Genomic DNA, 14,392 nt, shown 5'->3' on the forward strand with positions numbered 1-14,392 from the left:
TTATTTAAAATGAAAGTTTAAGCTTTTGTCTGGTGAGCACTTAGTAGTATCACCTTTTAAATGAGATTAATGGATTGAAATTTCAGAGTCTCCACCAATGGTGCTTGTTCTGTCTTATCAAACAAACAGGACCAAGCACCAAATTTTCTGCACAGCCCAGAGACTATGCTTCACCTGTAATTGATAGGTCTGATGAGTTCAAGTTCCCTTTGAGGCCTGTGTGAGATTCATGGGCTGTGCACTCCCCTCAGTCCATCACTGCTGCTCTGTCAGTGCCTGTGCAGGGCCCTGCTCAGAACCATTGACTGCAGAATTGATCCTGTGACCTGTGGCTGGGGGAATGGCCTGGCTGCCTCCTGCTGAGCACATTGCAGCTCTTTGAGGTCACTCCACTGGGAGCCTCTCCCCATTTCCAACCATCACTTGGAGGTCACACAGTGACAGCACCTTTACTTTATTTGTTTCTCTGCTGTGCCACACAAAGTAGGGGATAACAGTATGGATTTCACATGCCCTTTCAGAAAGGGGACTTTTGTTTATTGGCTACGGTGTAAATTCACCAGGTTAATTTACAGAAGAGACAGAGACCAGCAGCAGGAAGTCTAACAACAGGAAAATTGCATATTTTGTCATTTAGTAATTGTTGATGTGTATTCTTACATGCAAATTTGTCACTGACTTTCCACACTTGCAAAAAAGATAAAGTTTAGGATAATGTACACCTGCTTTTTGAACAGAAATTTCTCTTTACCACATCAGAATATGGAATTATATTTTGAATAGAGATATATTACTTTTAAGAGATGAGTTTTGGTGTCTTTTAAAAACAATTATTTTTTAGTTCTTGAATACTTACAATTTATTTTCCCTTAAAATCCTAGACCCTAAAGAGAAAGAACCCACTGGTATAAAATTCCTGAAAAACCTCACCACAGAAATCAAGCAGTTTTATTATGCCAACTCCCACTGGAGCTGCAGAAGCCCTTGGGTTGGAGTTTGTCACAGGCTAGATGCTCTCACTCCCTATTCATGAGATTAGGTTGATCATTTTACCTTAAAAAAAAAAAAACAACAAAACAATCAAGACTGAGGCAATTGAGTTATCCACTGTTGGCAGAGAGAGAAAGGTGGCACAAACACTTCACACATACAGGAATGAAAGTTTAATTCATACCATAGAAATGCAAGCAAATATTAGAAATTCTCCCCATTAGCACTTCTGAACTAGAACTTTTAAAAATGTTTCATGGAATAATTTCAGTGGAAGAGAATTTTTGCTGGAACAAAATTCTACAGCAAACCTCCCAGCAGTGATGAACACTTTGTACATGTTGAGTTAGGAGCTACTCAAACTGGAGCATCTACTGATTTCTTTTATTTAAGAAACTCTAAAACCTCTGTCCAGTAACTCACAAGTACCTTATTTTAACCTGTCAATGAATTTACTATCATTAAAGCAAATTACAAGTACAGCACCATCTTCATACAAATAACACATGAAACAAGTCAGAAAATCTGCCCAGTTCCAAGTCAGCTCCAAGTCTTAACATTTTATGATTACTGTAAGTGGACACTTCCAAAGTGATTGTGCTGTGAAAAACAGCGGCATTTCCTGCTGTCATAAAAATACACAATAGCCAAGACAAAAGAAAAGTCATTTGAGTTATGCTAATGGTTGCAGATCATTTTGGCTCTAAAGAGCCTCCTCCTCTGGATTCAGCAGAACACCCACCATAAACTGTGATTATGCACTGGCTGCTCCCACTGTATAAACCCAGGGTTGTCTTAAACAACCATGCTGCTTTTCAAATGATGTCTTTCAGAAAGCTGACAAGCTAAATTTGACTCAGCCATTTAACTTGAAGCTTTTAAAAAGAGCAACTATACTCAAATGGCTCACCACAAATGGCAGTGAGCTGCTTTGCAAGATCTGTTTCTTTATCATGACAGCAGAGAAACCAGCATTGAAAGAAGTATTGCTTACAGCTAATTATATTTAAGTGAAGTTGGAGATGTCCTTTTTTCCTAAATTATTTTTTTCCAATTAAAAAAGTATACTTACATTTTATTACCTGAAGAACACAAAACAAAAAGTAAAAAAATACATCAAAAGAGCATGTGGAATATGACAGGACCAAAAGATTTGTTTTAGAACATTTCACTCAAAACCTTCCATTCCAAGGCTGGTTGTAGAATGTTAGAGAACAGCAACTTTAATCCCACTTACCTGTTCTATCTACAATGAGCAGGACAGGGGAGTTAGGGCATGGAAACTATTCATGGCATAGTTCTAGAAACCTAGAACTTCCAAGAATGAAAGTACAATGGGCCATACCCTTAATCCCTACTAATATCCTTTAATTGGTATAACCTAGAACAGCAATTAGGTCTGTGATTTATCCTCTTCATTTACCCATCCACAGCAGTATCCCAGTCAGCAGAACACAGAGGGAACAAAGCACAGCTTTGTCCTGCTTCTTTCTCAGCCCTCAAGCTCCACACAGCCACTCTCAAATCTGTTATGAGGGGATCTGAATGTTCATGCATAAACTCCTTTTAAGATGTGAATTGTGAAAGCAAAACTTTTGCAAAACTTAGAACTTTCCAGTGGTTATAAACACAAAAGTGTAGATAAGTAAACACACTCACCTCATGTGGATTGCTGTAGCCCAAAAGAAGATTTGCTGCTTTAATGTCCCCATGGACATACTCATTTTCATGGATGTATTCCAAAGTATCCAACTAGGAAAGAGTTTAGAACAGAGAACATCATCATCTTCACTCTGCCCCAACCCTGCCACCAAATATTTCTCACTTAGGGGAACCAAGGGCTACACAGGCTGAGCTGACAAATTTGGCTTGGACTAATGGCAAAGTACAAACAAGCCATATTTGCATGAGCTATCACTGTGTAACCTGAGTACCAGCTTCTAAATCACAGAGCAAGAGTGAAACCAGCACTTCATAAACACCAGAGGAGATGCTGAGAATACCAAGCTCTGAGAAAGATCAGATTCCATCAGTTCTAAAGGTTTGGCATAAATGTGATCCTGCCAGTTATTACATGACCAGCATCTCATGTCACAGCCCCCTGCACCAACTCCTCCAGCAGTAGTGAGGCACAATAGATCTAATTATTATTAAAAATCATATTTGCAACTCACACAAAGGACAACCCAATCCTGGCTTTTGGACAGCACAAAGAACATTATAAGTTTATCAACTATGAAAGCCCTCCAATTAAAAAAAAAAAAAACAAACATTATTATTTAGATTAAAGGGATGCTTTGGATGTATCCAAAGAGTTTCTCTTCTCTAACTTTAACATTGTCCCTACTCCATTTTCTGCCCACCTGTGCTCAGCAATAGCAGCATTTCACAGTATTTCACAGCACAAACCATGTCACAAAGGAGCACATATGTAACTTTCTGCTGGAATGTGCCAGTCTACACCCATTTGAAAACAAAACTGGTATTTGCAGACTGGCCAAATCCTGGCCTGTATGATCAGTGTGTTCAGCAAATACACTGCAAATTTGGCATTCAGGCATGCAATTGTGAACTCTGACAAATATGGATGTCTAATACAATACCCTTCAGACACTGAAAAAAAATCAATACATGTTGAAACATGAGAATAGGCTTCCACATCTCAGTCTAGACACACAGGTTGAAGTGGATGGTCTGTGTTTTAACCTATTAGAAAAAAGTTGGTTTGACCAAATTTCAGTCTGTAGGGGAGTCTTTATTTTCTACTGAGTATTTTTTCCCCTAAAAAACCCTAGAGAAATAAGAAAATACATAGCATTTACACATTTACTTCTAAACTTAGCAGCCACCTAAAGGAACTGTATTAGCAAGATAATTCTCTAGTTGAACTGAGCAAATTTGAGACACAGCAATTTCCTCTCTCTGTGTGCATACCATTCGTGCCCCAAGTTGCAGAACAATCTCCTTCTTAAACTTGTTTCCACAATCTTCAAAGATTCTTTGAAGGTCTTGCCCCAGTCTCTCCATGACCATGAACCTGTAGCTATTAGAAAATATGGAAAAGGGAGGAATCCTTTATGACATGACTGCAAGTTTGTAGCAGATTGAAAGGACTAAATCTCCATTTTGAAAAGAGGTCATCACTCAAATTGAGGCTTAATTACCATTTATTTCATTACCTTTTGCCCTTGTACTCAGCCAGGCCTGATCCCCAAAACACTGGAATTCCTAAACATCTTATTTTTTTGAGATTCATCCATTTTCTTACTGTAAGAAGAACATAACATTGGGTTAAAGGCAGCTGAGAACTCCAAATTTGGAGTGTTTTCTCTGTCCTAGGGCTGGCCTGTCTCTGGAGTCCATTCCTTGGTGTGCACACAATAAATGTTCTGGCTGGGTTCTTCTGTTCTCCCTTCTGACCAGAAAGGACAAGGACAACACCCAAGTAACAAAACCTACAGCAATCCAGAGTTACCACAGCATCAGCTGGCACTGGGTCAGGGTACATGAAATGAGCTGGCTTTTGAGCCCTAAAGCAACAGTTCTTCACAGAAGCAGTCAATCCAAACTTGTCCTGACATCTACTGAGTCAGAGCTGAGCCATTACTTACTGTGCTCTTGTTTTGCAGCCCTCTGGTAGAACTTCAGCTCAGAAAACAAGGGGCCATTTTCAAGATATTCCTATGGAGAAACAAATAAACTTGGTATCATAAAAGGCATTAAATAGACAATAGTTTCTTTAGAAAAGCCTATAAGAAATAGCAAGAGAATGAAACCCTTTTGTCCTCCCCATCTCCCCAGATTCCATGTCATCTGAAATTTAATTTTATTAAGTAGCTTAAAAAGAAGAGTTGTTTGTCAACTTTCATAAACAACACTGGTTCTTTCAGATATTATTTAAGATTCTATTTTCAGAGATATTGGAGTTCAGGTGTGTTTGAGATCACAGTGAAATTTTCCTTATCAAACTGTTAAGGGGCTGTAATCAAGGGGAAAAAAATCAAGTCAAGGAAATACTGTGTGTCATGGAAATGCCAAATATATACCCAAGCAGGGAAAGGATATTAAAAAACCCAAGCAGCAAAAACCACAAGCATGCAATAGAGACCCAATGCTGAAAATAAGGATAGATAATTAAGAGAAAGAACTGCATGCAAGTTAATAATTTAGAAATGAGATCTGCACTTTACCACTTTAATGACATGCACTGCATCATCTTCTACAGGAACCTGAGTTTGAGGGGATGCTGCAAAGGAATAAAGAGATGGAGATCAAGCTGTATGCAACAAAATGTAATTGCAAATAAAGACTCTGCTAACACTGAGTCTGGCAACCAAAATACACAACAAAAGATAGTCTGAATTCCTGCTTTTAAAGGTCAGAGCTTTGCCAAGTTCAAAGAAATATAAAACAAAACCAACACACACACAGAAGTTTTTAATCAACAAGTAGAGAAGCAATTTTAAGCCATGTTTTCAGAAGTCTCCCCTGGATGTTAATTAAGGGGTAAGCAGGATGTCCCCAGTGCACCACAATGAGCTATTCCATTAGGACAGAGGCTGTTTAAGCCATTCCAGCCAACTGGAAAACCACTGTATTTGGTTGCTGTCAATCTGCTGTCGTGACAAAGACTCCACTTAAAAGTTCTGACCTACATTATGCCTCTAGACAGGATTGTCTGCTTTCCTCTGTCACAAATTAATTTGGCCCTAGAACCTTGATTTCTATTCTGGCATTATTTAGACACTGGCCTAAGTTAGGGATAGCACAGCCACCACCTGCCTAAAGGGGAGCTGAGGGATTGTGCCTCTCAGTGCAAGTAGAGATTTCAAAACAATAATTGACCACATGTGCCAATTACAGCCCAGGAGACAGAACCTCTGTGCACAGACAATGCAATCCTATTTTCTTCTGACCCTGAGAGAACTATCAGCTCCCTCTGATACTACTGAAGCTGCACGGAGCTACACTGGGATTAAAATTTAATGAGACTAAATCATCTTTTAGAATCATCACTGAAAAAAGGTAAAAAGAATACAGTTCCTAGGAAATAAGTGTCCCTTTTATGCTTCTGATAATGATCAAATACCAACAACAGTCCAGGTGTGAAACACTTCAACCATGAGCACACACAAAAATAGACCCCTTTCATCCACATAATAAAAATCAAGTAAACTTGGATCTAATCAAACCATCCAAGCTTACTTTTTTTTTTGATGGTCAGGGCATAAAAATACTTTTACAATGAACAGACTCCTTTAGCTGCCATCTTCCTTCAATTCTATTCAGCATGTGGGTTGAATCTGGCAGCAAACACACCCCAAACACCCACAGGCTCCCCACTGACACTTCCCCATGTGAGTGCTGCTGTGCTAATAACACATTAAAGTAAGATTGAAATATTAAAACAGTAGCTCTGGAAGGTGTGAACTACCCATAGACTCACACAACTAACAGTCACATTCAGAATATACATTAAATCTACTAGAAGGAAAATTTTGGTACACTTTGTTCTTACCATACTGTTGTACTGAAGTGGGAATTAAGGCACAGATGTTTATGTCTTTTATTTTTCTCTGCCACATATAGAATATGTGTTAATAGAAGCCATTAGTAAAAGGAGCACATCCCATATGTTTTCACTGCATTCAACAACATCACATTACCCAAACAGAATTTGATGTGCTCCCTTGACTGGCACAGATCAGAAAAGAACTTCTGGATAACAAAATGTAGTTCAACATCAAGTATCTTAACAGAGGTTTGATAGGTGTAGGCAGGTATCAAATTTAAATGTATTTGAAAGAGGCTGATCTAACTTCCCTGTAGACTTCTTGACATTTTATAAAGAGATGCCTCATTCATGGTAATCTGGAACAGAGCAACAGCTGTCAGGGTAATGAAGAAGAGCAATTAACAGGAGGCAGCCCAGCAAAAGGGCTTCACCCCCATGGTTCTTACACTGTGCTGGCTTGGACATTTCTGGAGTCACACTGAAAGCACATCCTGCAGGAAAATAAACCCAAACACAGCCAGCAATGGTTACTAAGTGGAAAGGGAGAAAGTCAAAGCTCAACAAGATACTGACACAGGTGCCCCACAAAATGAGTTACATTCAAGTGTACAAAAGGAGAAAATGTATTATTTTTACTGCACATATATAGAACAAAGCACAGCAGTCCCTATGATTAACACTAGACAATGTTGGGACAATCAGTCTCATTCATGCAGACCAGCAGTTGTGTGTGTACCTTTTGTTACATCACTTTAATTACTCACTCAAATCTCAACCAGCACTACTCCAGTCACAGCTCAGAAAAAAGACAGACTATTTTTTTGTCCATAAATAAACATAAATGGTTTTTTAAAAATTGTCTCATTACTATGTATAGTTATTTAACAGACTGGAAAGGCTCCCAAGGTTTAACAAACAGTCTGATTACATACCTCATAGACCACCACCACATACTCTCCTGCGAGTTTAGCTCATAGTTAATTACTGTATACTCGTAATTAGCCATGTGCTAGCCTCGTTCTGTGTGGTAGCACATGGCTATTTATAATATTACAATCAGTTAAATGCTAGACTGCAGGACAGTGAGCAGAGACTCTGCAGGAGAGCAGTGCTGATAGGCAGGAGGTCTCTGATGGCAGATAAGCATTCACAGAGGGTACCAGGAGCACTATATGGTGAGATTATGTTTGCAAAAACCCCTTAAAATAGCATAACAAGGGTACAACTTCCCAGCCTATGCTGCTTCTATCAACAGAGATGCACAACTCCTGATATTTGGGGCTGTTTTCACTTCCTGCCAAGAGGAGTCTCTCAAAATATTTACAGAGGGCAAAGGGCACAGCTCTGCCTTCCCTTCCTGCCCTCCATCCCACAGTCACAGCTACCACACCAGAGAGCAGCACACAGCTTTAAAATGCCCTCTGAAATAAAGCAGTGCAGTAAGAGTCACATCCTAGCCATCATTTCCAACTGTGCCTACACAGAAATCTCACCTGGAATCAGCCCATGTCCAGGATTCCCTAACAGCTCAGCACTTACAGCCTGATCATCCACTTCAGCCATGAGTTCCATCCTTTTTGTTGCCGAGTGCCACATCCTTAATTAACGGCACTGTGGAAATGTTAACGAGCTATGGTAACAAAAGGGTGTTTGTGGCTGAACTGCCATTTCCTACAGCCACACAGCACAATTGCAGCCTGACAGAGAAACGTGCCAGCTCCCTTTGCCAGTTCAAACGTGCTTGTTGTAGTTTTAGCAGTTAATTTGTGGCAGCCACATTTGGAATATGGTGAAATATTTTCAATGGCTCTCACAGAACCACTTCTGTTGACAAAGTTTACACAGTGGAAAAGAAAACAGCATTGATTTGGCAGTTTGGAAAAGCAGCCCTGCTCCTGTCCACAGCTGGTGTCTTTGCCACTGCTGGATATTGTGAGGATATATTTGTTTGGGAAACATGAATGAAAGTATTTTCAGAAGTTCTTTACTTGCTACTATTCTATTTTTGCTTTGTTCTATTCATTAGCTAATCCTGAGGAGTGATACATCAGCTTAGTTTTTGCAGAAATCAAAACTAATCTCAAAAATACCACATTTTTGAAAACACAGGTTGCCTATAAAAAAAAAGCTGGAAAAGTTTTGATCCTGTTTAAGTCAAGCCAAGAGCTGTTAAATTCAATGGGTAAAAGCAGGGAAGGAGTGCTGCTCAGAGCATGTAATGATAAAAAAAGGATTCAAGTTGCAGCAATAGAATTACTAAAAACAAAATGTACACAAGTAAATAAAAAGTAGCATTTGCTATTAAACACAACTTCACCTATTTCTTACATAGGGAAGGTGCTAAGGCAAATGTTCAAATGCAAACAAAGCACATTGACTCCCCCTCCCTGACACCACCATATCCAATATTTCCCAAAAAATGAAATGTTCAGTGTTTGAAGAGTGTTTACACCCCACTTTTAATGCAGCCTAAGGAAGATCTACTTCTCTGTTACTTTACAGATGCAGCATCATTTCCTGGACAGACTCTTTGCTGAGCAGCATTTTTTGACCAAGTTTTATTCTTCAAGACTGTAGAGGGTTTTATACAAATTACAGATATATAACCCTCCATAAGACCCATCCTCCACAAGATCAAACTAAATTGATTTTAGGACAAAATAGTGTTCAACTGCTCAACTGTTCTGCAGTAACTCCAAATGCCTCCAAGTCAAGAGGGTTCAGTACTGGTGGGAAATTTCACTACATTTCTTACTTGTGTTTGTATGAAACCTTAAACTTGACTCACCAGAGTTTTTGTATTCCACAGCAATGGAAGCCAATTGTTTGACTTTCAAAGTTAATTACTCCAAGCTGGAATAGGGATGACACATCCTTTAACCCCAGGCAGAAAAGCTTTGCATGGCCTGCTCTTACAGCACTCTCAGATGGGAGCCCAGCCCTCTAATATTTAAAACTTGATGCACAAACTGTTTTCTGGCAAGATCCTGCTGCAGCCCATCTGCTGGTCTGACATGGTGCCCACTCTGAAGATACAATGCCAGTTTCAGCAGGGTACAGGTGCCAAAGACAACTGAAGGAGTGCCCTCCATGAGGCAACAGGTACCTGAGCTGTCCTCCAAAGCTCCTCCTACATCCCACACTGGAAAGTAAATAATGAATAAATTTAATCAATCAGAACTGCTCTCCTGACCTCCCAGCATTACTCAGCATATGGAAAAGGAATTCCCAACACATGATGCAGCAGAACACTACAATGTAACAGTAATGATCTCTGCGGGCTTCAGACCGCTGTGCAAAAATGAATCACATTTTTCAAGTCAAGATTTTCATTTTACAGAGGACCAAAAAAGCAAAAGAAAGGGGAATATTCCAGAGGAACCACTCACCTGCAAGAACTAGTAAAGGCAAGGAATATTTTCTCTTTGAGAGATGGTGCAGGTCAGTCTCTGAGTAGCAAAATCAGGCTGAATTTGTGATTTAGTTTGCCTAAAAACAGGGTGCTTGTAGTATCTTTACTCACACAGTTTAATATTAATGACTAGACAAAAAAGACCCTTCCTCAAGTTGTGTTTGTCTACTAACAAATTTATTTTCAGAACTGCAGGTACAATGCATTTTTACAGTCTTGAAGTTGAAAAAAATCCATCCCTGAGTTACCTGCTAGTGCTTTTAATTAGAGGGCTTTGCTATTAAGATTCCTCTTTCCATTGAGCTAATAAAAGTCATACTGGATTTATCTTTTGGTATCATTTTACTGCATTTTTAATTCATTTGCTGCATTATTTTAATTTAGGCAACTGCTGAAGGACTTTGTTTCTCCAGAAGCAATTGCTAAAGCAGCTTCTCAAGCAACTCAAGGAATGAATAACAGGACCAAGTGTGCTTCCATCCATGCTTCTCTTCCTTGACACAGGTACACCCCTGCTCACAGTAACACAAATTATCCATGGAAATAGGGCTGAAACAGAAACAAATTCTCTTTCCCACCACACCTGAATCCCAGAGCACCAGCAGTTAGATTGCACTATGACCCAAGCTTAAAAGAAAAGGAGGAGGTCTGGTGTGGCCTGACCTCCACCAGGAGCAGGGCTCACTGTACTGCCACTATGAAAAGAGAATATGCACTCATTTAATCACTGTTTGCTGCTCAGGAAGAAATTCTTTCCTTCTTCCTTGAAAATGTGAAGAAAAAAAAACTCAGAAGGAAAGGATAGTGCACTGGGTATACCGATCTCCAAGCAGGGTACAATTCTGTGATGACTTCATCAATACTTATTTTCCTGAGCTTCACAAAATTAAAGCACATTTACAGTGTAGTAAATTCTATCATAAAATAGGCCATCTAACAAATATTTTTACATAAATTGTAAAAAATATTTATATTTTTCAGAACCATCCATTTCTATGAGAAAGAAGTCTGCAATACTGTAGATAGTGCTGGATGTAGCAGATTTCACAGTGACAGAGGAATCTTAACAAAACATTGTGTGACCTTTCTGCATTTAAATTTTCAGTCCAAATTGTGCATTAATAGAGTGCTTGCAGCAGGACTAGAGAATGATTTATATAAAGACTGGTGTTAATTACTGGCTGTGATTAGAGAGATAAATGAGAGAATGTAGGGCTCCTCAGCTCTTGGTTCATTTTCCACTGCTCTCCACAGGGCTACAAACCAGTTGTGAGACTACCAATGTCACAGCCTTCTGCAGGTGCTCTTCATTCTGCTCCTCTTATCAAAGGGATAACTGCTCTGAGGTGCCTGAAAGCAAATCAGCATCAACACCACAAAAATTTAGAATGGACTGGAAACAGTAAGAATCATCAAAAAACCAAGGAAAGCAATTGTGAGGCAGGGGAGAACCTGAAGATTGTGCTTTAATGCACACAGTCAGAAGTCCCAAAGCCCCACATTTGCATCCTAGGAGTCAGGGTCAGTAAATGGCTTTCAGCAGCTTTGATTCAGTGAACAGAACCTTCTTCCACAAAATGCACCCCCAGTAAATAGATTTTGCAGAGATACTGTTAAATTTCTCAAGAACGTTTTTATAGATTAATGGAGTATGGAATACTCTTAATGGGAAATTAAGCTATAACAACCACATCAAAATCTTTACACTGCTCCTGTAAAAATACTTATTAAAAGATATAGCTGGCAAAGTTAACCTTTACTTTCATAAAGGGCTGTGCTCTTCATACCTGGCAGGCAATGGAACCTCCTGCCTCCCCCCTCTCCACAGCTCCTTCAGGGTGAGCTTCTCTCTGAAAGTCAGTGCCTTGCTCTAGATGTTCTAAAACCAGTTCTGAACAGCACAGAGAAAAGGGGGTGTCTCCAAGCATTTGTATCTTAATCACAAAAATTTGTCATCTACTTCACTCCCTCTGGTTTCCAAAGCTGAATTTTGCAGCATCAAGGCCCCCAGAAAGCTGCTGAATAGTGTACTTTAATACAAACACATCAGAGCTCCAGAGGTGGACAAAAAAAAAAACCCTTCAGTGTCAATACTTAGGGATAAATGTCCATTTTCTCTTCAATTGATGAGCTACAAGGGGAACTGAGCCTTCAGTTCAGTGCTGCAGGTAGCACTCACTGTTCCTCCTGAAAAGAGGGATTAAATGAACACAAATACCATTACAAAAGTGGCAGCTGCATTCTCTCAACCATGCTGTCACTCACAAAAAAAACCACAGAAGAGTAACACCAAGTGTCCCTGATTATATTCTCATTCTAATCCACTGACTGCTCTCCACCTCAGTTCAGTGGGAGCCAAACTGCAACAAACACCTCAATGTAAGAAATCACCTTGGTGGGCTCTGTGATCAGGCAGAAAACTCAAACCTGCATGGAACTGTCTGAATCCCAGGTGCTAAGCCACTCTCAAGGTCCAGTGTGATTTGGCTGCAGCAGGAAATGACAGAAGTAGATTCTGAGTGATTCAGGAGCACAACATGACTGTGTTTCCACATGGAGAGACACACCCACTACAAACTTGCTTTCACACTGCATCCCCAGCTCCCTCACACCCTCCTGTCTGTGGGAGCTTTCTGCAGGTTCCCATCTTCCTGTCCTTTATCTTGGAAAGGCCAAGTGACACCTTTACTTCTTAGCTCATGCTAAGGTCTGTTTTCTCATGCTAACATCTCTCATGTGCCCAACGCACAGCATCTCTCAAATGTAACCAAGCAATGCTTCAAAGGTGGTCATAACAAGCTACTAAAATGTACCAAAAGGATAAATGAAGGTAAAAAACAAGTGCCCTACCCTTTGGGGCCTCCTCTGTTAGCTAAAACCCTTGTCATTCCCACTGGATCAGAGCAGTGGGGAATAGTGTGAACTATTAAAATTCCAGAGGAAACCAAACCAGAAACTTCACCACAGGAACCTCCTGGATATACTGCTGCTATATGTGTAGCTGATTTCTACATAAAAGGAAGCTGGTGTGTGTACAAGAGTGACTTGCCTATTAAGTTTTAGGCCTTAAGATTCCAAATAGAGTTAATATTACTGTCACTTGAAAAGATCATGTCAGGCTTCAGGGACAATGCAGTAAACTGCTTCTAGGTGATTCTTCACTGCTCCATACAAGCTCAACTTAGTTCCAAAGAGACACTGTGGACTAGTTTCTATATGTTGCCATGAAAATAAGAAAAACCAAACCACCCAAGCTCATAATACTGGATTTGCTCTTTCAGAGACCAGCACCAGTGACATACATCACACCCTCTGCAGTGACAAACTCCTCTTTAACTCTGCTTTACAAACTCCTTCCAGAACTATTCACACCACACAGAGCACAAACTGAAACAGAGAAACTCATCTAGGCCACAGCAAATACAGAACACCATTCCCACCTCTGCTGAAAAACCGGGAATTCAGAGGCAGCACCCAGCTAAGTACTGTTACTGTTTCATTTCCTGGATGAAAAGTAATTTACTCTTGGCCAGAAAATAACACTTCCAATAATCAGAAACTGAAAGAGGGCTACAGAGCATTAGGCTGGCATAAGGCCAAAACCTCGGCTAAGGAAAGTGCTTTCACTTTGAGAAGCATCACCTGGCAGTGCTTTTTGGTGGTCTTTGACACAGAAACACCTTGGTTGCCCCACTGAAGATCCATAGAAAAGCGCATTAGTATCCAGCAAAATGAGCTGGACAGGCCATGGAGAAGATGCTGAATGGAACAGGAAAAACAGCTCAGAAAACCACACTTGAACAAGGATCACCAACAGCATGTAAACCAGCTTTTTAAAGTTACTGTCTTTTCCAGTTCAGGAAGCTACAAAGCAATTTGCAAGTCACCCTCCTAATTATCAGCAGTGTTTTACCTAAATAGATCAGGCCAAATCCTCCCTGGCCGATCTGACTGCCCAGCCTCCAGGTCTTTCCTTCGGTGTCTTTCAGGATCATGTCTTTAGGGAGCGGGACCGGCAGCTTTCCTCTGCCAGGACCTTTGGGCGGCATCGTATCTTGAGTGAGGAGGAAACGGAAGAGAAAGTTTGTTGAAAGCTGCTGCCGGAAGGTTCAGTATCGCTCGCCGTGCTTCGCCTGGCAGCACGGAGCAGGGACAGGGCGCGATGCCCTCTGCGCTCCCCTTCACCCACCTCCGCAGAGCCCCCTCGGCCTCCCCCCGCCGCCCGCACACTCCCCAGCCGGGCACTTCCGCAGCAGCAGCGGGAGGAACGAGTAGCGGGACGCCGTCTTTCCCCAGGGAGGGGAAACTCGGGGTGGGGATCGGGGCAGGGCCGGGAGAGCCCGGCCGGGCCGGGGCAGCCGCCGCCTCCCTCAGGGCCCTCAGCGCGGCGGGGCGCGCGCCATTTCCCGCCTCCCCTCGGCCCCGCCCTGAGGCGCCGCCGCCGCCGCCTCCCCTCAGGGCGCGGAGCGGGGACA

The 14,392-nt window shown here is 41.1% G+C and overlaps 1 protein-coding gene across 7 annotated transcripts in view; it reads right to left on the minus strand.

Annotated features, from left to right (window-relative positions):
* The window catches only part of VRK2 (VRK serine/threonine kinase 2), a gene marked incomplete at its 5' end in the record, with an annotated part of 35,642 nt that extends 21,676 nt beyond the window's left edge, over positions 1 to 13,966 (minus strand). For all 7 annotated transcript variants that reach the window (XM_079329491.1, XM_079329493.1, XM_079329495.1 and 4 more), the window contains 6 exons: positions 2,650 to 2,742; positions 3,925 to 4,033; positions 4,170 to 4,257; positions 4,602 to 4,671; positions 5,181 to 5,236; positions 13,831 to 13,966. In XM_079329491.1, the coding sequence (XP_079185617.1) occupies positions 2,650 to 2,742; positions 3,925 to 4,033; positions 4,170 to 4,257; positions 4,602 to 4,671; positions 5,181 to 5,236; positions 13,831 to 13,966 (552 nt within the window). The remainder of the gene's footprint in view (positions 1 to 2,649; positions 2,743 to 3,924; positions 4,034 to 4,169; positions 4,258 to 4,601; positions 4,672 to 5,180; positions 5,237 to 13,830) is intronic.
* Between the last annotated feature and the right edge of the window lie 426 nt (positions 13,967 to 14,392).

Source organism: Erithacus rubecula (genome assembly GCF_903797595.1).
Source record: "Erithacus rubecula genome assembly, chromosome: 2".
Taxonomy (NCBI): Eukaryota; Metazoa; Chordata; class Aves; order Passeriformes; family Muscicapidae; genus Erithacus; species Erithacus rubecula.